The sequence below is a fragment of the Schistocerca nitens genome, chromosome 12, assembly GCF_023898315.1.
Source record: "Schistocerca nitens isolate TAMUIC-IGC-003100 chromosome 12, iqSchNite1.1, whole genome shotgun sequence".
In the NCBI taxonomy this organism is placed as follows: Eukaryota; Metazoa; Arthropoda; class Insecta; order Orthoptera; family Acrididae; genus Schistocerca; species Schistocerca nitens.
Window position 1 is genome coordinate 142,042,173 of NC_064625.1, and position 26,618 is coordinate 142,068,790.

Sequence of the window (26,618 nt, forward strand, 5' to 3'; positions counted from 1 at the left end):
AAAGAGAAGGCAGAATATCTCTTCCTTTGACGTTGTCCGACAACGACCTAGGAAGCTCGACGCCCTCGGGGCCCGGGCTCTTCCGTGGCTTGCGGTAGTTTGCAGCATTCGTTTTATTCCTCGCCTACTTGCCGCTACGTCGAACTTTCGTGGTGATCGTCGGGCAACGTCTTCCACGTTGTCTGCAACATAAATAAACTTTCTTCCCACAGTGTGTCTGAAACCCCAAAAACAAACTTAAAGAACATAATAATAATAACTGTTCTTACAATTATTCGTGTAAGTCTTGGTCGATTTAATGAGGGGTGGGACAGGCCTAAGCCTTGTGACACCACACTTCCATCCTAGCTCCTTCCAGGTTGCTAACCAAATTGGTACCGTAGGTGGGCTCCCCTAACAGAAACAAATTCTTGCAATGTTTCTGTGAAGTTCAATTTGGGTTGAGGCATGAGACTGACAATATATCTGTCTTTTCCACATTATGACAAAAACCGAACTGTTTTCGCTTCCTGCCGACATGCTTTATAGACCCTCCACTGCTAGTGCTGCCACGTGCTGTTTGTGAGAGGTTATTGCACACTGATGTTGAACACAGGTGGCGGTCACATTAATGTTATTGGACTGTGTAAATTCTTTTGTATGCCGAGCCAAAATATTACAGTGAGTGTTGGTAACTCCCCTCTCAATTCAGCCATCTTGCAGCTTGAATTTTATCTCAAGCCGCAATATTCCTGTTACGCCCTGTAAGTATTCTGCCTCGGTAGCTGCACAGCAGATTCTTAAACAAATTTGCCAGGTCAAGAGATTTTCTTTACTTCGGGACTGGGTGTTATGTTGTTGATACAGTCGTATCAATGTAAGTGACACTTCACTATGACTCACTGAATGGGCATGTCCCAAAAGCCAGCAAAAAAAAAAAAAAAAAAAAAAAAAAAAAAACTGCAAGTAGGGTCAAGTCAAAGATTTTTGTTCTAGAGCATCATCATTTCAAATTGTGGTGTGCGTACTGTAAGACCTTCGGTGCATTTTTATTTGACTTGTCGCTCTAACGAAGTAGGCGAGTGTCAGCAATATGTCTCGTGGTCTTATCGTGGCGTGTTTATCTTCTGCCGTTAAGTCAGACGATAGAAATGCCACTTGCACACTTAGAGTAGCAGATTGACGGTGACCAACTTTAAACAGAACTTGATTAATTTTCACACACATTTATTAAAATAATAACAACATAAAATTACTTAACTTGATTCTGGATGCTATTTACAATTGACAATCTGAAATTCCTTTGGTCTTGGTACGTTAATCTTATTCTCACATATCTCTGATACTTGACAAAAGTGTCTATACATTTCTCTTCATGGCTATGTACAGGAATATGGTAATTTTGTAAGGCGCAGACTGGTGCAGACTAATGCAGACTGACTACTCAGAGGCCTGTACACTCGTTATAATACCTCGCGCGTTCAGGTATCACTGCGCGAGTGTGATACGTGAGGAGAAAAGGTTCTACGTTAGCAGCAATCTCATTGGCTGCATTACACATTGATACGCAGATCGGTGGAAGCAGAATTTGGTCCGTCTCTATGGCAGCGCCATCTCGTAGTGCGGAGACAGACGAGCGCTGCGCCTGCACTGTTGTGTTTAGTGGGGCACGCTCTATTGGGAAAGTTGTGTACGTGCTGACTACGCGGAACTATGTACACAACACAAATAATGTGCACAAATCTCTTCCAGAGGAATCACTGAGTGAAATAATTTGGTTATTTTATCTAACCATACATGCACAGTCAATCAAAGTAATGAGCTGTGGACAATTAATCTCAGGCAGAGACCAAGACAGGGGTATACCCACAGCCTCTCTCTGCAGCTGACTTATTTTTAGGCAGAAAATTACGATTCTAACAAAGATCAGGTACAAAAAAATTATATATCGTCTAACAAGGTTGTACAGGCCAGGAATGGTTGCATCACACAAGCTTTGGAATGCTTAGTTAGTCCTTATTACTAACCTACAGGTATTTAAAAGTAAAAATTGTTAGCAAAAGAGGACATCCAGTATCAAGAGGTGAGACTTTAGTCTAAAGGATGCAACACTTACTGAGTAGCTGAGCTCCTGGGTGACATGCAGGTGCAGCTCCAAGAGTTTGGGGCATCCGTTGTAGAGAGCACGAAAGACGCGGGATGTAGCACTGCGCTGCATGCTCACGTGACGCAGGTTCGGGACGTCGTTGAACGTCTGTATCGCCTCCTTGTCAGTTGTATCAGAACTACACAATAACATAGCTTCTATAAAGAAAATCTGTAAATGGCTGAAGCAACAACCGTAGGATGAAATCACCTTGTACAATCAATAAGCAGCCAAGCAGCTGTGAAATGGAAGCATTATTAAAACCCGTTTACCACGGTTTTTCGGAAGCAAATAATGACAACCTAAACAGGTTAAAGTTGGTACATTAAAATATAGCCAAAAGGCATCAGTCAGATATAAAATTTCACCTCCATAATAATTAAGTCAGAGACAGCAAAGGACTTGGAACAGCAGCTGAACGGAATGAACAGTGTCTTGAAAGGAGGATATAAGATGAACATCAACAAAAGCAAAACGAGGATAATGGAATGTAGTCAAATTAAATCGGGTGATGCTGAGGGGATTAGATTAGGAAATGAGACACTTAAAGCTATAAAGGAGTTTTGCTATTTGGGGAGCAAAATGACTGATGATGGTCAAAGTAGAGAGGATATAAAATGTAGACTGGCAGTGGCAAGGAAAGCGTTTCTGAAGAAGAGAAATTTGTTAACATCGAGTATAGATTTAAGTGTCAGGAAGTCGTTTCTGAAAGTATTTGTATGGAGTGTAGCCATGTATGGAAGTGAAACATGGACGATAACCAGTTTGGACAAGAAGAGAATAGAAGCTTTTGAAATGTGGTGCTACAGAAGAATGCTGAAGATAAGGTGGGTAGATCACGTAACTAATGAGGAGGTATTGAATAGGATTGTGGAGAAGAGAAATTTGTGCCACAACTTGACTAGAAGAAGGACCGGTTGGTAGGACATGTTCTGAGGCATCAAGGGATCACCAATTTAGTATTGGAGGGCAGCGTGGAGGGTAAAAATTGTAGAGGGGACCAAGAGATGAATACACTAAGCAGATTCAGAAGGATGTAGGTTGCAGTAGGCACTGGGAGATGAAGAAGCTTGCACAGGATAGAGTAGCGTGGAGAGCTGCATCAAACCAGTCTCAGGACTGAAGACCACAACAACAACAACAACAACAACAACAACAATTAAAGCATGCAGAATATGGAGGCTGTCATTTAGTGTTACCTCACCGCTGTACAGCTAGTGGACTAGTGTCGTGTGTGCAATACTTGGGCCCAGGAAAAATTCTGGCAAGAGAGGGCACTAGTAGAATGTGCGACGAGGGTGTGTTACAGTGAATGAACATTATTATGCTAAACTTGCTGGCATAATAATGTTCATTCACTATTGTGCACTGTCTTCCTACATACTACTAGTGCCGTCTTTTGTCAGAAGCTCTCCTTAGCCCAGGCACAGCATATGTGACACCAGAGCACTAGCTGTGCAATGGTGAGGTAATGCTAACTGACAACCACCATATTCTGTATGTTTCAATTATTACAGGGGAGAAATTTGATATCTGACTGATGCCTTTCAGCTATACTTTAATGTATCTCCACGACAACATGTAACCCAGTAAGTCTGACTTACTCATTGATGGACTGACTGACTGACTGACACACTCACACTCACTCACTCTCTCTCTCTCTCTCTCTCTCTCTCTCTCTCTCTCTCTCTCACACACACACACACACACACACACACACACACACACACAGAGAGAGAGAGAGAGAGAGAGAGAGAGAGAGAGGGAGAGAGAGGGGGGGGGGAGATTTAAATAAAGCTTCCATTTAGCACTGATTGGCTGTTTATTAATTCTACGTGAACAATAACGCAGGCACAAAAATGGGGTAATTAACACCAACATTAACTTTCGGAAGTATGGTTCCTTCAAATGAAAACAGGAAGTAAGAACTCTTAGGAAATGGGTAGAAAACACATTCACTACTAGCAACACAGATGAAATAAAAGGATACATCAATATTTAAGTTACAAATAAAATGGTAGCAAACAGTCATTATTCGCAAACTCCAGATTTTTACAGCGGGCAGCAAGTGACACTCTGAAGGAGACAGATAATGGGCATCAACAAAGATGAAATGTTGAACAAAGCAATGAGCTCAAATTACGCTAACCAGTCCTATTGTCATCCACTTCTTCCCCGTGTCTATACCTCACCTCCCCTTCTTCTTCTTCTTCTTCTTCTTCTTCTTCTTCATCATCATCATCTTCTTCTTCTTCTTCACTTTCTGTCACCACGTTTTGCAGCTAATTTGTATGATCACCTTATTCACAGTGTCCAACTCTGACAGAATACTGGAATGTTGTACTGTGACTTTATTTATTTACTTCATCCATATCTCCAGCTTACCACTCAGGTTATTGGAGCTGAAGATAAGGAAAATGCAAGCTATATACTGCAAAAGCTGATGGACAAATACTGAATGACTAACACCAAGAACTAATTTTCACTCTGCAACAGTGTGTGCACAGGTTTTAAACTTCTTGGCAGGTTAAAACTGTGTGGCTGTCTGGGACTCTAACCTCTGATCTTAACATTCAAAAAACACAATATTATGCAGTACAAGAAAGGACAATGAACTAACATAAATCAAAGGATGTGAAGGATTCAGATACTTGAGAATATTGCTGTCATCCAACAGTGAAACCACACTAGTGATGAAAGAGAGAGAGAGAGAGAGAGAGAGAGAGAGAGAGAGAGAGAGAGAGAGAGAGGGGGGGGGGTGGAGGGGGGGGGTGTAACCTATAGTAAATGTAATCATGCAGGAGATGCTTACTATCGCTTATGCTTATAAATTCTACATCACCATACGCATTTATCTCGGTCTTTGGTAGAAAAATTCCCACTGCTAGGCAAATTTTTCAAGTCGGATGGATTTAAGACAGCTGGAAGTATTATTTAGTGCAATGTTAACTGTCTCAGCACATGCTGAATAAGTCCACATGGGGGAAGAAAATTCAGCTGTAGATTAGCATACCCCAACTGCTGGAGTCCACGTCACTGAGAGGCTAGCTTTCCACGAGAACTGACAAGGTCACAAACTGATTTCTTCTCATCTCAATCCTCTGTATTCACGTCTCACAGTGGTTTTTGAAGATGTCTGACCAGTCAGTGATGATACATAGCTAGACTGCTGAGTCTGTATTCGGCCTCACCCATCTGAGGTGATGCTTAGTTGCCCTCCAGTTATTTGTATTTAACGGGCACAATTCTGCCACTCGTGTCTTTGACGGACTAAGGGTCAGCTGGTTGTATTCTTAGTATTCCTAGAAATTCCAGAGCAAGACTGTCAACATACAGAAAATACTTTGTGTTTTGAGGATGATGGTCACTGGTACACACATTGAACATCATGTGAAACAGTGCACTTCTCTAAAGTAAACAGTTCCTCTGGTCTTTCCAACTGCTGTGACTGCCTTGAAAAATCAATGCAAAATTTTCCATTGTCTTTTAATATCAATATTAATCTGGCAACACTACCATTCTTTGTTGTTTTGAAAAGCATTCTTACAAATATTCCACGTTGTATTAACATCCTATGTGGCTGTGTGATCAACAGATAACAGGCCCAATCGTTTGTGTGTGTGTTTTGGACATGATTAATTACACATGCTGTAGAATATTATACCTCTTGAAACCAGCTTGTTCAGATGATATTAGTTCTGGTTCTACGAATGTATCGAAATGAGTCAAGATTATACACTGCTGGCCACCGTAAATGCAACACCCTGAAGGAAGCATCCGAATCAAGTGAAATTTACACCATGGGTTTGCAGCGAAGAGATATGCAACTGATTAGAATTTCAGCGCAGACGCACATCACGCGCGCCTGTGGCGCCACCTCATAGCGCCATTTAAGGCTTGGCGATTTTGACGAGTGTACATTCGGCACGTGTGTTTACCTTGTGGTTGTTTCACAAGACGATCAGTTACGTCTCGTAGACAACAGCGAACATCGTTTGATCAAGTATCCGAGTTCGACAGAGGAAGGATAGTGGCTTACCGAGATTGTGGATTATCATACAGAGAAATCGCTAGTTGTGTTGTTGGACAAAACCAAACAACTGTAATGCGGATATGTGACTGTTGGATGCAGGAGGGTACGACGGACCGACGTGGTCGATCGCATTCACCTCGGTGCACCACTGCACGTGCTGATAGGCAAATTGTGCGCACGGCAGTGACGGATCGCTCGGTGACATCCCGAACCATAGCACAGCACATTGCGTCTGTAACGCATCATCCAGTGTCTGCGCGTACCATTCGACGCCGTTTACAGCAGAGTGGTCTGTCTGCAAGACGTCCATTGCTTCGTCTACCATTGACGCAGAACCACAGACGTCTCCGTTGCCAATGGTGTGATGACAGACGGATGTGGACGGCAGAATGGAAGGACGTTGTCTTTACTGACGAGGCACGCTTCTGTCTGCAGCACCACGATGGTCGGATTCGAGTGTGGAGACACCGTGGAGAGAGGATGCTGGACAGCTGCATTATGCACCGCCACACTGGTCTTGCACCAGGTATTATGGTATGGGGCGGTATCGGATATTACTCTCGCACGCCTCTAGTACGCATTGCCGGTACTTTAAATAGCCGGCGCTACATATCCGAGGTGCTGGAGCCAGTTGTCCTTGCTTACCTTCAGGGCTCGGCCACAGCCATATTTCAACAGGATAATGCACGACCACACGTGGCACACATTGTCCAAAGGTTCTTCATCAATAACCAGATTGAATTGCTTCCCTGGCCGGCTCGCTCTCCGTATCTTTTGCCGATAGAAAACATGTGGTCCACGGTTGCTCAACGAGTGACCCAGATTACATCCCCAGCTGCCACACCAGATGATCTTTGGCAATGTGTGGAAGCTGCTTGGGCTGCTGTACCCCAGGAACACATCCAACGTCTCTTTGATTCAATGCCGAGACATGTGGCAGCGGTGATCTCCAACAATGGCGGCTACTCTGGCTACTGATTCTGGCAGGAACCACATGCCACAGACGTCTGCAAACGTAATCAATTGATACTTCGTCAACATGTTATCTACAAAATAAATTTTGTTGTGCTACCTCTTGTCTTTCTTGGTGTTGCATTTACGGTGGCCAGCAGTGTATGTTAAAAGGTTTTACACAGATGACTTGGGAGCAATATTGGCCCATAGTTCTTAGAATCTCTTCCAGGTTTTAACAGCGAGATTACTTTTCTTTGCAAATGTGATATTGTCTCAAACCTTTACTGAGTAATCGGTTAACCAAATAATATTAAGGGAAAATATTTTATCTATTTGTTCAGCAACTTTAGAATATTTAGGTTTCCTAATTACTTCCCCAGTTTGTTATTTAAAAGTCATCCACCTTTCCTGCTTTGATGTAACAGATTGTTCCAGCTCTTCCTCAGAATCAGATGAAAGATGGTCATGTAAAACCATTGTTTAAGGAGTTAGCACACACAGAATTTCCACTGTGCACTTTGATTTTGATTTGTTTACAAACGATAAAAAAGGAGAGCACACAGGACATTGGCGAGACACAATGCGGTCAAAGTCTCCACCTGCTGTGGGGATGGTATTTATACTTTGGCATCGCAGCTTGCAGGTGTCTCTGAAGACACAGCAAACACCTCTGTGGACAATGCAAAACACTAACAGAAACAGATTCATTTCAGATGCATATGTTGTTCTGAGTAATAAGAGATCTTCCGCCTAATTTGGAAATGTTAAGTACTAGAACAACCATATACAGAAGAGTTCCCTAAAATGGCATTTACATCATTTTGTAGAGAGTTAGTGTATGAATGAGCTCTCTTACAGCATTCAACCCTCTGCAAATAACAAAGTATCCAACAGCACTATTACTGGCATTGCATAGCAGGCCCACTGCATCAAGAAAACACAAGAAGGGAACAGTAAATCTTCAATGGGGTAGAAAATATCAAGATGATAGGTCATTAGTGAAGTAGTTGGTTCAGTTGCAACCCATAACCACAGTCATAAACACTTCTTTTTTGCCTTAATCCCATACGACTGAGATTTAACATTTCACTGCCTTGGACGACATCTATACGTTTTTTACTGAGCTTTCTGTTTCACTCTTTTCATTCAAGAGATGAAACTGAGCACTATTATCTGTGATGATGTCTGAAATATTCCTAGATTTTTCTTTTTCATGTTCTTAAACAACATTCAACCGTAATGACTGTTCTTTGGAAAAAAGTACTTTCCACTGTTTTCTTGATTACTGTCACTTACCAGTAATATTTTTTCCGAGCTTGATGGTAATCTCGTGCTGAAGATATCCTGTGTGTGGTGCAGCACATTTCTGTAGCAATTTATTGGTTTCACAATAATGCAACCATATTGTAGATACAACCTCTCAGGATACAGTGCTGTGTTGATTACTAAACTGCTTTCATGAACAGACTATGGTTGTAATGTGGTTTCACCTTAGTTATATCTTCATCACCGTCTTCTGAAAACTAAACCCTATCTGGTTTCTCGAAATATGATCTTGTTTTGGGGCAACACAATATGCTTAATTTTTGTTTTAGTGAAGAGTTCACTGTCTAGTTTAATAATCTGTTGGTAGATGTTTTCAGAGGAGAAACTAAGTCTGGTGGGTATAACTGCATTTCCACCCTGCACTGGAAGGTGGAAGTTTACCCCCACAAATCAATACGAGTTTAATTCCTTTCACACTTCTGTATTCTCATCAGTCTCAACATATCCTAATTATGTTGGCACAAGAGAGTTATTTGGGAGCAATGAGGCGCAAAGAAGCGTTAAGTTGTTTATACATAGAGGAGACTATTTCAGTCATCATTGTGATGAGTTTAACATGTAAATCAGCACAACTAGAACTTACATCACTAGTCTGGTAAAGAACACACTCCCACCATACTAGTGCAGTTTTTCAGGAGTAAGCATCATTTCTGTGATCGTGGGACAACTGCCAGGTAGTTTGTTATGCATGTTCCGTAGAGATACAATAAGTTATGCAACACATCTTTTTCTCAGCCAGTTTGGTTGAAAAAATGTGGAATTTGTTTTCGGACATCGTGGAATATTCCCATTTCAGCCTCTGTAGTTTCATGAAGTTCCGACAGGCGGCAGTGCTACATGTAGCCACAGGCACCTTTGTGATTGTGATTTATTAGTCTCATAACATACACTTACAAATCATGTGATTAAGGTATAGGAGACACGTCAAAAATTACAAACTAGAATCTAATACTAATTTTTAAAACTATATTTAGTCTATGTAGCAGTATCTATATTTTCTTATTTTCCAGCATAGGTAAATATCTATCTTGATAATAGACAACATTCCCCCCCGCCCCCCACAATATAATGCTAATTTGTGGTTAGATTCTGCTCAAATTATCAGTTCATCTTCCATGAACTCTTATAATGAGTAATAACATTTGTGTATAAGAATTTCGTGTAACTTCTTTTTTAGTATCCGCAGTTCCATGTTTAGAATGTTTTTGCCTTTAAGTTTGTTGTATAATGAACAATTCCGGTTTGTTGTGTAAAAATATCATTAGCTCGTATATAAGTATAGGAAGGGGACAGACAAAATTTTTAGTTTCTGTAATAATGGACAACATGATTCTCTTTGCTGTGCAGTGCACATATTTCTGATATTTTTCTTCTGGAGCTTCAGTACATGAGATATATTATTGGAGCTCCCCAGAAAATAATGCCATATCTTATCACTGACTCAAAGTAACTTAGATATGCTACTTTGCGAGTGGACATGTTCGCAGCACTTGATAATTTATGCATGGCATATGCAAAGCTACCCAGTTTGCTGCACAGGTACTCAATATGTGTGTTCCAGTTTAAATTCTTATCGAGGTGCAGACCTAGAAATTTGGCAGAATGCACTTCTGTTAATTCTTCACTTTTACGATTAATACTAATTTCCTGGTCTCTTGACTGTTTGGTTCTGAATTCAATCAAGTTTGTTTTTGATATGTCGGGCTTCAGAACATTTAACAGGAACCATGATTCTAGCCTGTCTAATGTACCAGTGACTATCAGGAATCGTTTCTGTTTCTTCGCTTTCTATCAAGACAGACGTGTCATCAGCAAACGGAACGGATGTTGAATTTATGTTTAATGGTAAGTCCTTGACATACAATAGAAAGAGAATTGGACCGAGGATAGAACCTTGTGGGACACCCTGCGTTATTGTTTTCCAGTCTCAATGGTAGTTTACACCACTCAAAGAGATGATTGTTCTTTGTTTTCTATTAAATAAGTAAGAAGTAAGCCATTGAAGTACTGCACCCTTAATCCCATATTTTTCTAGTTTGTGGATTAGCAAGGAACGATTTACAAATATCTACAGAGACCTGGCAACGAACTAAAGTACGGCGAGTCATCAGATGAGGCGCCTTTCATCACTGCGACAAGATTTCAGGAACCTGTCCGATCTCCCCAGTGTCAGTCAGTCACACACAGCTGTGACTCCTGCAATGTTGGAACCTCCAGACTTCCATCTGCTTGGCCCAATGAAGGATGCACTTTACAGGAAGCAGTAAGTGGACGATAAGGAAGTTATCGATGCAGGAAGATGTTGAGTCCGACGTCAACTTGTAGAGTGGTACCATGCAGGCATACAGGCCCTCCCAGTAAGGTGGTGTAAGGCCGTTGCACTGAATTCAGATTACGTCGAAAAAAGTGTTTTGTAGCCAAAAGAATGGGGAATAATATTGTGTATTTGAATCCTGATTAAAATTCACCCGCTTTCAAAAAATAAGTGTTGAATTGCTTACTGAATGCATAGTAAAACCCATCTCTCACAAGCGTATATTTAGGCTACTAAAGAGTTGTAAGACTACAGTCTTCAAATATTTATTGACATCAGTACATGTACATGACATGTGGGATCAGAGGGGATGACACACCCCCCCCCCCCCAAAAAAAAAAAAAAAAAAAAAAAAAAAAAAAAAAAAAAAAAAAAAAAAAGGGAGAGAGACAGAGAGATGCAGAGATGCTTTAACTTACCAAACGAGAAAGCGCTGGTATGTTGATAGAATAAAAAACACACCAATTTTAAAGCTTTCGCAACCCAAGGTTGCTTCATCAGGAAAGAGGGAAGGAGAGGGAAAGACGAAAGGATGTGGGTTTTAAGGGAGAGGGTAAGGAGTCATTCCAATCCCGGGAGCGGAAAGACTTAACTTAGGAGGAAAAAAGACAGGTATACATTCGCGTGCGCGCGTCCACACACACACACACACACACACACACACACACACACACACACACACACACACACACACACACACAGATATCAATCTGCACATATACAGACATATTTAAATGCAAAGAGGTTGGGCAGAGATGTCAGTCGTGCCGGAAGTACAGAAGCAAAGATGTTGTTGAATGACAGGTGATGTATGAGGGGCGGCAACTTGAAATTAGCGGAGGTTGAGGCCTGGTGGGTAACGGGAAGAGAGGACATATTGAAGAGCAAGTTCCCATCTCCGGAGTTCTGATAGGTTGGTGTCAGTGGGAAGTATCCTGACACCAACCTATCAGAACTCCGGAGATGGGAACTTGCCCTTCAATATGTCCTCTCTTCCCGTTACCCACCAGGCCTCAACCTCCGCTAATTTCAAGTTGCCGCCACTCATATCTCACCTGCCATTCAACATCTTTGCCTCTGTACTTCCGTCTCGACTGACATCTCTGCCCAAACTCTTTGCCTTTACATATGTCTGCCTGTGTCTGTATATGTGCGTATGGGTGGTGTGTGTGTGTGTGTGTGTGTGTGTGTGTGTGTGTGTGTGTGTGTGTGTGCGCGCGCGCGTGCGCGAGGCTATACCTGTCCTTTTTCCCCCCAAGGTAAGTCTTTCCGCTCCCGGGATCGGAATGACTCCTTACCCTCTCCCTTAAAACCCACATCCTTTCGTCTTTCCCTCTCCTTCCCTCATTCCTGATGAAGCAACCTTGGGTTGCAAAAGCTTCAAATTTGTGTGTGTGTTTTTTATTGTGTCTATCAACATACCGGAGCTTTCTCATTTGGTAGGTTACAGCATCTTTGTTTTTTATATATATATTTTTCCAACATGGAATGTTTCCCTCTATTTTTTATATATATCACTGCTAGACAGTCTGAGCATGTAACAGTTCAAAGACATTTGCTGGGGGACCGACAAACTAGCTGCCAATCCACCATATCTGAGACATGAGTGGGGGGTAACATGCCAGGTCAGGGAAAGTGCAATATCCCTCTCTAATGAAGCGTTACAGATCCCTCACCACATGTGTCTGGGCATTATACTGCCAAAGCAAGAATTCTGAGAAGCACAGCAGAGCACCAGTAACTATTGCTATGAATCCTCCCTTTCACAGCAGTCTTTGGCATAACACCAACCTCTCCAGTTGCAAAATAAGGTGGAGCTACTGAGCCAACCTGTACACTACGTCTGTAATCTTCATCACTCACTGCAGTATACTGTTCAACATATCCTTTGAACTCTGGTACATCCAGGGTATTGCACTCAAAGCCAGAGCCAGGTTTACAGACCAACAATGCCGTGTGATGTTCCACCGGCTTCTTACCACTGTATCAGGAGGCAAGTAAATACCAATTAGGAGGCTAAGACTTCCAGTTATTTAATCTTGCTCACCTTTTATTCCAGCACACTCATCAACCTCTTCTGATCGAACTTCTTTTCTCAAAGTCCTGCAGTTACCGTACAAATCCAACATCCAGTTCTCGAAATAAATATGATGCTTCCGATAAACAATGTTTCGTATATTCTACTCTCGTTTGCAACGATTGTGCGATACAAAAGTACTTTACTGTACGGAAAATCACAATACATTGATATGGACCACCACTCCAAAAATGGCCTGTCTTACTTTAACAGATTTCAACTGTGTGTGTAACAAGTTTTTCTTGTCCCTGTGACCTCATAGCAATTGTAACAGCCACTGTTCCTGTGTGGCACACACAATATCTGAGGCGCAGGAACTGAGAACACTGAATAAACTTCTTGACCAGCAAGTACTGTGAACTTGTTAAGATGTTTATTATAATGTGAGTTTGCACATCTGCTGCACCCATTCATCTCCCAATAAATGCACATAAATAAAACTTACATCCAAATAGTATATTCATTACTAAAATAAAATTTTTGTAGTGGTCATCATCATTGGTTCAAAAAATGTTTGGGAACACATCCCTTCACCAAAGTGATATTTTATACTACAGCTGACAATCACCCTCCAACTTAGCACAAAGAATGAACCAAACGTTACTGCAGTGAAAGTGCTGCTGTCTCGCTTTCCACATTTTCAAAATACATTTATGTTTCTCACCATGATTACCAAAAAATTAAGCGCTGGGTACCAAAAAAGTAAGTACCGGTCAAGGTATACTGGCACCTAGGCCCGATCCTACCACGCCTATGCATAATTCCAGTACTGGTTACACCAGCATCCAGTGTTGTTATAGTTTGCTCAGGCCTTCATAGCAGCAACAGAGAACACACTACCAACACCAAGTACCACGTAAGAAAAACGTACATCGGTGCTTTATTTTACGACATTCCAATGCAGTGTTGCTCTTCCAACGTAAGTCCCTTTTCCAATTACTTTTTTCCCTGTCTGTTTTTGTCCATCCTCCTATTATGAGGGGCGTTCAATAAGTAATGCAACATTTTTTTCTTTCTTTCTGAAAGCGTGTTCATTTTATTCAGCGTTCCAATATACGAGGGTAATCCCAAAAGTAAGGTTTCCTATTTTTTTATAAGTACATAGACCTGTTTATTTCTGAAATGGTTTAAATCAGTCTACAGTTTGAACATTTAGCTATTTTTCGACATTATCACCATTTCTGTCGATGCATTTTTCTAGATGCTGTGGCAGCTTTTGTATGCCCATGTCATATCAGCTCGCTGTCATGCTGTTCAGAAAGTTACGAACCTCTTCTTTCACCTCGTCGTCGGAGCTGAATCGCTGGGACCACAATTCATGCTGACAGGTACTGTGAGACTCTGAAAAAACTCAAATGGGCAATTTAGAACCGGAGAAGAGGACTGTTGAGCAAGGGCGTACATGTTTTCCATGACAACGCTTGCCCACACATTGCTTTTCTGCAACAGTTTCAGTGGAACATAATCACCCACCCACACTATAGTCCTGACTTGGCGCCCAGTGACTATCACCTGTTCCCTAGGTTAAAAGACATTTGGCCAGAAAGCGATTCAGCTCCGACGACAAGGTGAAAGAAGAGGTTCGTAACTTTCTGAACAGCATGGCGGCGAGTTGGTATGACACGGGCATACAAAAGCTGCCACAGCATCTAGAAAAATGCATCGACAGAAATGGTGATGATGTCGAAAAATAGCTAAATGTTCAAACTGTAGACTAATTTAAACCATTTCAGAAATAAACAGGTCTATGTACTTATAAAAAAATAGGAGACCTTACTTTTGGGATTACCCTCGTATCATGTTCTCCCCCACTCTTCTGGCGACAAAACTGTATTTTTCAACATAATCTCCGTTCAGTGTGACAGGCTTACACTGCCTTACTGGTAGGGACCACAGGGTACCACTCTACTGATCGATGTCGGAACCAACATCTTGCTGCATCAATAACCCATCACCATCAATGTACTGCTTCCCAGAGAGAGCATCCTTCATTGAAACAAACAGACAGAAATGAGAAGCTGTAAGATCTGGGCTACTGGGTGGACGAAGAGGAACACTTCAATGAAGTTTTGTGAGGTCCTCTCGGGTGCGCAGACTTGTGTAAGGCCTCGGGTTGTCATGGCGAAGGAGAAGTTAGTTTGCATTTTTGTAATAACAAACATATTCCAGGAGACACAGATGTATATGGACAACTGGTGCACAGAAAATCGGACAGCTTTCTGTGACATTGTTGCAATGATGACAGATGCTCAACCAAGTACTTACTGTGGTTTTGCTCACTGCCAGTCTCCATTGATAGTCTGCAAGCACCTACGAATACCTGCTCTGGTTTTCTGCCAAAAGAAACTCAATGATAGCTCTCCACCTGGAACGCACCTCTGTTACAGATGCCATTTTGAAGTCTATGTATAGTGCCGCCACCTATCAGAACTTCATGAAACTATAGGGGATGAACTGGGAATATTCCGTGACATTCTACAGCAAATTCGACATTTTGGTCAAGGAAAAAGAAGTTTTGCATTATTTACTGAATGCCTCTCTTATATTAGACACACAATTATTCTCTCTTTCTTTCACCGATTATGTTTAATAAATTCCATGAAGAGCTTTCTTGCACTTGGATCGAGTTAAATTTTATGTTAACTGACACAAGTACCTATTGCAAACTGCTCCTGTGCAGTATATTAGTAATCAATTACAATATTAATGCTAATCTACTCACACAGATAATTATTAGAGTTACTTCTAAATCACCTCATTACCACTGTAGTCTAGGCCATGTCTGAAGGCAACTCAGTTTTAAATCGTTCTGCACTCCCCTTTCTAACCCCTTAAAGCCCATGAAATTTAGTCTCCATTTGGACATCTTACCACGAGTAGAGCTGTTCTGCGATAAATATACTGAGGTGACAAAAGTCACGGCACAGCGGTATGCACATATACAAATTGCGGTAGTATCACATACGCGAGATATAGGCATTGACAGAGATTTCATTTGTACTGAGGTGATTAATGTAAAAAGATTTCTGACATCATTATCACTGCACAATGTGAATTAACAGGATTTGAATGTGGAATTTTAGTTCCAGTGAGACATACGGGATATTCAATTTTGTAAATCATTACAGAATTCAGCATTCTGAGACCCACGGTGGCAAGAGTGTGCCGAAAATAACAAATTTCAGGCATTACCTCTCACGAGGGACAACCGACCGGCTGATAGCCTTCACGTGTAACAACTGAGAGTACCAGCATTTGCGCAGAATTGTCAGTGCTAACAGACAAGCAACACTGTGTAAAATAACCACAGAAATCAATGTGGAGCGTACAACAAACTTATCCGTAAGGACACTGCAGTGAAATTGGGCATTAATGGGCTATGGCAGCAGATGATTGATACGAGTGCCTTTTGACAATGTGCCAGGCTGCTGGGCCACAATTTTTTGCGACTAGTTTGAAGAATATTTTGGTCAATTCGAGGGAACGATTTGGCCACCCAGATAGCCCGACACGAATCCCGTCAAATATTTATAGGACATAATCCAGAGGTCAATTTGCGCACAAAATCTTACACCGGTAACAGTTTCACAATTGTGGATGACTACAGAGGCAGCAACACTCAATATTTCTTCATGGGCTTCACAATATGCCCAGTAAAAGGAAGTCCAACACAATATTAGGAGGTGCCCCATGACTTTTGTCACCTCAGTGTTTCCTTCTGCAGACCTGGCGATGAAATTCTTCTCACTGTTTTCTGCAATGAGATTTAATAAGGTTTGAAGACACGGAAGGAATTGGCCGTCTTCCTGTCACCGTGTGACAACCCAACCTCATCCCCTCCACGGTTCCTCACTCTACACCTCTGTGCCGAGGCGAATTCCGAAACGGTGCACACAGTAGTTAAGTTGACGCTGCCTTTGTGAGAACATTAACATTAACTGGAATTCACATCAGAGTCCAAACCTTCTGATAAATTGAATAGTGGCTAATAAGATACCCTTTTTACTTTGTTTTCCAATACCTGATGTGTGATGTGTCAGGAATCTATTAAAGCAGAGAGTTCTGAGCTACTGTCACATTTACTTGTAGATCCTTAAGTTATTGCATATCATCTTTTGAAAGTATTTCCCATTAATATTCCACTGACATGATAACCATCTCAGCATTCTGTGCAAAATTGCTATTCCATTCATGAGTTATCTCATTTCCTCTCTTTTGATACTGGAAGGAACTCCTGTTTGTGAAAGTTAATTACTGTGTCACCCTACACCCAGTCTTTTGCAAAACAGGTACTGTCAACCGGGGTGATTTCGGACAGTTTTGTTGTTATTTTGACTGTAGCTTTCATATATATTGTTAGGTTAAATTGATTGTTATGGAAGTGGTAGGGTATATGTGTAACAAATAAAACATCCCAGAACCAGAAAGTGTATGCGTAGGTATATTTATCTGAGGCAGTTAAATAAAGTGTCCGAAGTGACCCCACGGATTGGGGTGATTTCGGACACGTGTTTTTTAAATCTCTGTCTGAAGTTACAGTATATAGAGGGCGAATTCGGGCAGTTACTGCCCTTTTTTTTAATTCTACATGCTGTTTATTTGGTTTGGGTGACATTTTACACATTTTAAGGCAGCCCTTTGTTACAAATAAGTGATATGGAGTGATATAATGAATTATATATATTATATATATAGTTTTTAGTTTGCAAGAATTTAAATATACAGTCTCTTTGTTCACTTCTGCACGAGCTCATTTAATATTTTCGCTTAAGTGAACGGAAAGATCTTCTGACTGTCGCTTGAGGAATAAATGCACCCATTCTTCTCCTGGCAAATTATTACGAAATGTCTTCTCTTTTCGGCTACATTTATCAAGGTAGCGTTTAACTAAATATCTAATATCCAATTTAGTGAAGGGAAATCCCCACTGTGCAGCCCTCAAGATACCTTACTTCAACATTTCTTCTTCTTCTTTATTGAGCACTGGCTGTCCTCCCATTTTTTTCATATGTGCTTCCTGCACTTTATTTTGTAGGGTTGATTTAGGTATACCGTACAAATCACATGCTTTTCTGTACGATAATTTACCACTCTGAATATCACGAACAGCTTTATCTAAAAGTTCTGGGTCACAATTACACCGTACTGTAGCACTTCTCCTGCTCTTATACATTCTTGGCATTACCCGAAATCACCCCACACAGTTTCACAAAAACCATCGTTATTTTATAACCTTGCACGAGAAACTCGACAAACTCGTACAGAAATTGTCTCAATGCTGTTAGCTACTGAGCGCGTCAACAATTGCGGTTACAATAACTTCCCACTCGGCGCAACAATAAAAAGTTTCCATTTTACGATAATGCTTGGACATTTAACACTGAGACTGTTCGTCAATTATTCACCTAGGGAAACAACTGACGCAAAATAAATGTTGTCGAAAGCGATAAATACGACCTAGAGCTTAAAATAACTGGAGCACGGATGTTAAAATAAGTAACTCTGTTTCTATGCAGTAACAAAGAGCAAATAAGCCACGCTGTCCGAATTCGTCCCAATGTCCTTAATCATCCTGTTTGACAATACATCTTTAAATTAGTTATATCTCACTTGCAGCAGCCCAAGAAGAAAGTGTTAGCCTCCTGTGATGTAGGGCACATTCAGCTGTTTGAATAGTGTGTCCAATGTTTTGACACTGAACAAAAACCGTACTTGATGACTATGCAGAGGCAACAGAGTGAGATGTTAAAAATTCTGCCAACCACTCACACTTCACTACTTCATCTGGTGTTGCAGTGGGGCAGGTATGCTGTGCAGTGACCGACTTATATTTTCCACACATGCAAAATAATGCTCTGTCTCTTAGAATTTGTGAACTCTACCCCTTATTAGTTGCACAATTGATTGCAAAAAAAAAAAAAAAAAAAAATACCAATGACATAGTGTTACAGTAGTTTTCAAATCAGTCACATATATTTTTCTTCTAACACAAATTAAAAATCTCACTTGCATACATGACAGAGTGGAATGTGCACTGAGCTCTAGGCCTCTGCTTTCTGTCATAGTAGAGAAACTATTCCTAAAAAAGTACTGGCAAATGGAAAGTGTTTTAGACTCTTAGTATTTATGAGAGCATGCTAAAAGTGATGCCTCCACATCTTTTATTCTATTCCCACATTGGTCGAGGTATTAAATGCCGTGCATATTACTCTGCTGACTTTCCTGCTTTGCTGACACAAGCTACAACCCTGAGCTGTAAGTAGGATCTGAACTGTACTGTTTAAATAGCGGTGCGTAATGTAACTGTGTCGGTGTGTGAGAAACAGCGCGCTGTAATCGAGTTTCTAAATGCAGAAGAGTTTGTCCACATGTGGAGCACCCACATCTTCAGCATGACAAAGTCTACCGTATTTACTCGAATCTAAGCCGCACTTTCTTCCGGTTTTTGTATTCCAAAAAACCGCCTGCGGCTTAGAATCTAGTGCAAAGTAAGCGGAAGTTCTGAAAAATGTTGGTAGGTGCCACCACAACTAACTTCTGCCGTCGAATATATGTAGCGCTACACAGGAATGCTTTGCAGGCACAAAGATAAATACTGGCGCCAAAACCTCTGTGTCAGTAAACAAATTTAAAAAAAAAAAGTGGAAGACAAGATTTTCTCTCTGCCCCGAGTTTCGACCACTGCATTTTCATACATTATCCAACGAAGTAAATAGAAATTCCGTATTGTTCATCTTCGAATGTAGCAGCCTTTCAATGTACTACGAAAATCCGACTGGCAAGACTGTTTGGGATGTTTGTCAATATGGCCAACTCTACGTTCTGAATTTTTTCCTAGCTGTGAGAAGAGATGGTTGCTAATAGGAACTTTTATGAATTGCAAATCACATGCAGTATTCACCATAAGAATAACACAAATGTAAACATTTTGCCATGTATTCCTACGTGTTTCCTGCTATCTTATTTAAATCCTGTCTTCCTAATAAACTACGAAACTAGAGTGAGACAACAGCAAACGCGGAAGAATATACATAGCATGTCATGTTTACATTCGCATTATTCATATGCTGAAAAGTGATACAGTCAGAAATAAACGACGGCAACTGACTAGATTTTTAAACCTAAGATGACTCTAATTTCTGTGCAGAATGTAATGTACTAAAGAGGCGTCTGCAAAAATTTTCAAACGGAGAAAAATTTTTGCTAAACTTTTGTTCAGAACATCTATCATATGCAGTCTATTATTTGGTGCTTGTTGATCATTATCAAAGAAAGCGGCAGTGTAAGTGACAACAAATAGCAGTCTCTTGCCATTGTTTCGCTAATGAGACGATTCCTCTCTTTTTTAATTGTAAGCGGCGGTAGCGTGGACAAAAGCGAGCCAAGCCGCAAGCGGTGACAGGCCATAAACATGCACGATTAGAATGCGGCAAACAATGCATGGCACAGTACCATAATGCATTTTGAGCTTAGAGTGACGGAAACACCTTTAACAAAGAGAATGGTACTTATCAGATCAAAGAAAAATAAGCAGTCAATTCAAACCAGATGAAGTATGTGAAAAAGGCTCTCTAGTATAAATACAGACGGAGCGCCTGACGCATAGTAATGACTACGTGGTAAAGCTTAACTGCTAAGTTTACCACACGCACCAAACTACTGTAGCTGTATCGTCATTCGTTCGACCTAAATTGTCTCCTATTACAATGGACCAACTTTGTTTTGGTTTGGAGGTGCGGTCTAAAACGTTTCTCCCCCTTGAATTTCGAGTCTCAAATTTCAGGTTCGGCTTAGATTCGGAAAAATTTTTTTTTCCTTGATTTCGAGTCTCATTTTTCAGGTGCGGCTTAGGCTCGAGTGTGGCTTAGATTCGCGTAAATACTGTAACCACACACGAGAACTGTGACATCTGCAACAGTACCACGGCTTGGGTTCACTGTCATCTATCGTGCTCCATACAGTCCCAACAAAACACCATAAGGACATATGTACTCTTCCGAATGGTTTCCAAGATAGAACATATTTCATGTATATTGTTATTTATTTTCTGTAGTATACAGATCATCATTATTGTTTACATTGTACACCGATAGTGCTGAAGACAGCAATACAAACAATTTGATACAGGACACTTTGTCATCTATGAAGTCGGGACACTACCTAAGGTACAGCGCATGCGGCCAAGCGACATTTTCGGTATCCTCTCACTCTCTGTGCACAAACTATTACCATATTTACTCGAATCTAAGCTGCACTCGAATCTAAGCCGCACCTGAAAAATGAGACTCGAAATCAAGGGGGGGGGGAATCCCGAATCCAAGCCGCACCTGAAATTTGAGACTCGAAATTCAAAGGGAGAGAAAAGTTTTACGCCGCACCTCCAAATCGAAACAAAGTTGGTCCACTGTAATATGAGACACAATTTAGGTCGAATGAATGACGATACAGAGTAGTTCAGTTTGATTAATAAGCTTAGCAGTTAAGCTTTACCAGGTAGCCACTGCTATGTGTCAGGGGCTCCATCCGTATTTATATGGGTACCCTTGTACCCTTCCTTTTTCTCGTGCTTCGTCTGGTTTGAATTGATTGCTTATTTTACTTTGATCTGATAAGTGCCGGTCTTTGTTATAGGTGTTTACGTCACTCTAAGCTCAAAATGCATTACTGTACCGTGTCGTGCATTGTTTGTCGCATTCTGCTAATGAGTTTTACGGCCTGTCGCAGCTCGCGGCATAGCTTGCTTTTGTGCGCGCTGCCGCGGTTTACAATTTAAAAAAAAAAAAAGATAGAAATCGTCTCATTAGCGAAACAATGGCAAGACACTGCCATTTGTTGTTGCTTACACAGCTGCTTTCTTTGATAATGATCAACAAGCACCAAATAATAGACTGTGTATGATAGATGATGTTCTGAACGAGAGTTTAGCGAAAATTTTTCTCTGTTTCAAAATCTTTGCAGACGCCTCTTTAGTACATTACATTCTGCACAGAAATTAGAGTAATCTTAGATTTAAAAATCTAGTCAATTGTCGTGCTTCATTTCTGACTGTATCACTATTAGGCATAAGAATAATACGAATATAAACATGACATGATATGTATATTCTTCCACATTTGCTGTAGTCTCACTCTGGTTTCGTAGTTTATTAGACAGACAGAATTTAAATGACGTAGCAGCAAACACGAAAGAATACATGGCAAAATGTTTATATTCGTATTATTCTTATGGTGAAGAGAATACTGCATGTGATTCATAATTCATAAAAGTTCCTATTAGCAACCATCTCTCCTCACAGGTATGAAAAAAATTGAGAACGTAGAGTTGGCCATATTGACAAACATCCCGAACAGTCTTGCCAGTCGGATTTTTATAGTACAGTGAAATGCTGCTACATTCGAAGATGAACAATATGGAATTTGTATTTACTTCGTTGGATAATGTATGAAAATGCAGTGGTCGAAACTCGGGGCAGAGAGAAAAGCTCGTCTTCCACTTTCTTTTTTAAATTTGTTTACCGACGCTGAGGTTTTGGTGCCAGTATTTATCTTTGTGCCTGCAAAGCATGCCTGTGTAGCGCTACATATATTCGACGGTAGAAGTTAGTTGTGATGGCACCTACCAACATTTTTCAGAACTTCCACTTACTTTGCACTCGATTCTAAGCCGCACGCAGTTTTTTGGATTACAAAAACCGGAAAAAAAAGTGCAGCTTTGATTCGAGTAAATACGGTAGTTCTAGAGAGGAAATGAATAAAATGAATAGGCCCTTTCTTGTAAAATATTTAATGTAGTTTAACTTTGTAATGTGACATGGTTTCACTTGAGGAAGAGTTATCCAAGATAAGTAAGCAAACTTAACATTAAATGTGTGCTATCTCAGAAATCATTTGGAATAGGGCATATGTCTACATGAAATTTTTAGCTTCTGTGTCACTCTTTAGCAGTTGTAATAGAACATCCTGCAGTAATTGTGGCAATCAAGCTTCAAAAAGTAAAATTCGAAATTTTTATGCTTTCTCAGGATCCCACAGATAAAATTAAAGATTAATATTTCCACAATATCTTGTGTAGCAAAATAAATTGTCTGCCACTGTTGTTAGGAGTGGAAACACTGTCTGCCTAAACTGAGGGTTACATTTCACATGCTATGTATGACAAACTACTAGCAGTCACTTAGTGTAGCAAAGTCTGATGCCATATCCAAGTTATGTGGATATTCCACACTTCACTTGTTTAAGAGGCATAGAAATAAATAAGAAGAAGAGGATAGTTCCTTGAAGGTACTTTTATTTTTTATGCTTTTATTTCAATGAAATGACTCCCTCCTTAGATACTATCCATTCGTTATAATTTAGCTCCATGTCAAATGCAATTAAGTAAAAATTAAAACAACTACTTGTGGAATTTCAGATAAATTTAGGGACACAATCATAAATGGGAAAGACTGAATAGAAGGAAGAAGAGAAAACTTCTGTGTAGAATGTCTTTCTGGAAATGCACTTCATGGGAGTGAAAATTAGAGGAGCTACTGTGAAACAAAGTAAATTGGTAAAAAAATCAAGAAGAGAGGATTTTAATTGATGCAAGTAAATACAGTGATCCCATTTAAACAAGGAAATAGCAAAAAGAAAATTACAGAAAATAAAAAAATCTGGAAGTAATACATATCCAAGATATACAAATTTTAGAAAGAATAAAGAATTTTGACTAAGGCATGTATCTGATAAAATTCTGATTTTTTATAAATTTATAACTTTTCAGAAAACAAGGAAAACTTTTGTCAGAATTTGAAAATCATACTGTCCACTCCAGAGATATTCATATTTTGAGCTGTATGCATGGTACATAATGTACTCTCAAACTAAAAACACACTTCTCATCTAAGCTGTGGCATTTCAATAAAACTTACATTTGAACAAAGGCATATTTCAATTAGATACTATTCACCTATGCGAGAAACCACATTTGTCACTACAAATCATAAATATTTCTTATTGTTATTGTCATATGAAGTACCCAAGTCTCATTTATTAGAATTCTTGGGAATGTAAACATTAAACAAAAATTTACAGCAATGTTTCAGAAGCAGAGATCCCTGTGATGCATACATACTTTTTCTGTCTGTCTTATTGTGTTCCCAAGCCTCATTTGTCAGTAGTCTTGGGAACAGACTCGCAAATATTCCCTCAGTGTTCCACATGAACTTTGTGTGACATGAGATTAAGAAATCCAGGGATCCAATGCTCTTGCAGTACAATTTAAGTGGTTTTGATTTCTATACTGCATGTTTTTCTCTGACACATCTACTTATCTTTTGCAAAATATCTTCTACTGTCATTCTTTCTTCTGTGTCATGTAAAGAATTATGTAGAAGTCAATCAATGTCATAGGTTAATACAGCGATTTCATATTAGTAATTCAAATTGTTTCATGGTACAAATGTTAAAAATTGAGAAAAGCCATGAATGTTGAAGATAGTAACATGTAGTTACTGTTCATATTTCCAACAGAAAATGAAATCAGATTTATTGCAAAGGAATTTGCCAGGTGTGAAGTTACTAGAGAATCATCGCTGTTCTTGAGGAACATAAATAATTTTTTCTTACTGACTGGATAAAATTCCAAGTACCATTTGCTTTGTACTTCGACAACTATGTGAGTCAATAAGAAATTTACACTGAAAGAAAATATAACGAGATTTAAACCAGTGTCACATTTTTTTATGGTTTCTTCAAAAGACCACCCAACAGAATTATTACTTAAGCTTCTCAATTCTTAGGAACTTTGATATCATAAAGATTAGGAACGCCAGTAAAATATTTTTGTAATACTTTTGTAAATATGTTCCTATGTTGTTATCAACTTAGAGAATATGAAATTATCTGATATAAGCAAGTTATATTTTTTCACATTTAAAATCTGGTTAATTAACTGAAGATAGAAATTAATGTAAAAGGAGAAACTATAATTCATAGGATCTTACAGTCTTGTGCAAATTTGGGCATGGTATTGTGGGAGAGGGGAGGGTATCTGGAGTATAGTGCATGGCAGTACGGCTATAACTAACGTACAACCCAATACATATTTTGCTCTTATAATATTTTGTAACATTGGTAAATCAGTTTTCTCAATGACAGTTTATCAATTTATTTCTATGTTTGGGGACTCATATTTCTTATGTCACGTTTGTTTATCTCCTTATTTCTGAAAGCCTATGTCTTTGCATTTTCGAGTTACCGAGGAGAAACACTGACGATCATACGTAACTAAATGTTTCCATTTGCCAGTTATCAGAAGAGAATTTTGATGTTAACATAAAAAGCTGTTAAAAACTCACTGTAATTTTTTGTTCAATGTTAACTATTCTACAAATATTTCATCTGTGACAAATTTCCATACAAATGATACTCTACGGTGTGTCTAAGTAAGATTTTTATGTCATTGGTTTATGTTTCTCTCTCTCTGAGAGGTTGGTGGTGAGCTGTGGAGGGGACAAGTTGTTTTTTAACTGTGTTATTGACCTGACATGGGAAACGAAGCATTACTTGAAGATTGTCATACCTTTTTTTAGTATAAAAGTATTTCAAAATAATTTTCTTGCATGAATGTGCACTCTTTTATTAAAGAAATGTTTCAAATTGTCTAAGAAAAATGTAATTAAACATGTATAAACTGTAAATTCACACCAACAAAATCAGAAAAATCACACTGTGGATGAAATGATTTGATGGAACTGTATTTTCATATGAGTCTGAAACAACTGAAGAGCGAAGCTTCTCTCAGGAAATTTAAACTCACTTCTTTTCTTGTCTCTGTCTAACTGAGCAGACAGTCTGTGTAGGTGTCTCTATAGTAGATATAGCTTTGATTTATAATTAAATATGTTAAAGGTTTACATTCTTGTTCCACTTATAGATAAATGTTCTCTCCACAATTATTAAATTGTATGTGACTTACGGTTTTTGTAATATTTATTTCAGAAAAGCTAACTGCAACCATGAGCTCAGCAGATCATGGTACAGACACACAATGTGCCAAACACAATTCCTGTTCTGCCACTGACTCCATTTTGCTATAAGCAAAGAGCATCTCTGATATTATCTGTGGATCATTTAACTGTGATTTGTGACCACGTTCAGCAAGTGTAAATTATGTACGATATGGCCACTGTCTCCGAACTGTGAATCTGCTACTCTTGCTTCTGTCAGATAAAATCTATACAGAAGTGATGGTGATGTTAAATTACTACAGCTCGTAAATGGTAAAAACTTCAGGAGCCAATTTTATTCTGAAATCACTGCACACATTGTAGATCCATATCAGATGCAGTGGGAAGGATGCAAACCATCATCAACAATGACTGTTGCTCCACTGCTCAATAAGAGAGAATTTAAATTCATTTGAAACTTCATTTTTACAATTTTTTCTATTTGCTCAAATACCAGAGCAAAATGTATAAAGAGGCAAGCCTTCAACTTATCTCCATTGCATCCATGTGCAACATACTGTCAATGTATGAAGAAATGTGAAAATAATTATGTGCTTATTCGAGAGAGAGAGAGAGAGAGAGAGAGAGAGAGAGAGAGAGAGAATACATACTATGGTAATTTCAAAGAGTGTTTCATTTTGAAGTGATTTCATTTATACCTGATTACATTATTTTGAGAACACAACAGAACTGCATTACTGATGATTTTGTTGGATGAAGGAATTACAACCAAATATTAAGAGTAAGAAGATTACCATATTGTTGTTTAAAATTTCCAAGAAGCAGGAACTCCCTCGGCAA

General features: G+C 39.6%; 1 protein-coding gene across 1 annotated transcript in view; it reads right to left on the reverse strand.

Moving 5' to 3' along the window:
* LOC126215133 (F-box/LRR-repeat protein 7-like) overlaps nt 1-26,618 on the reverse strand; it is a 123,693-nt gene that overhangs the window by 68,941 nt on the left and 28,134 nt on the right. Inside the window, exon 3 of the mRNA XM_049941797.1 lies at nt 2,096-2,264. Coding sequence (XP_049797754.1) covers nt 2,096-2,264 — 169 coding nt within the window. The remainder of the gene's footprint in view (nt 1-2,095; nt 2,265-26,618) is intronic.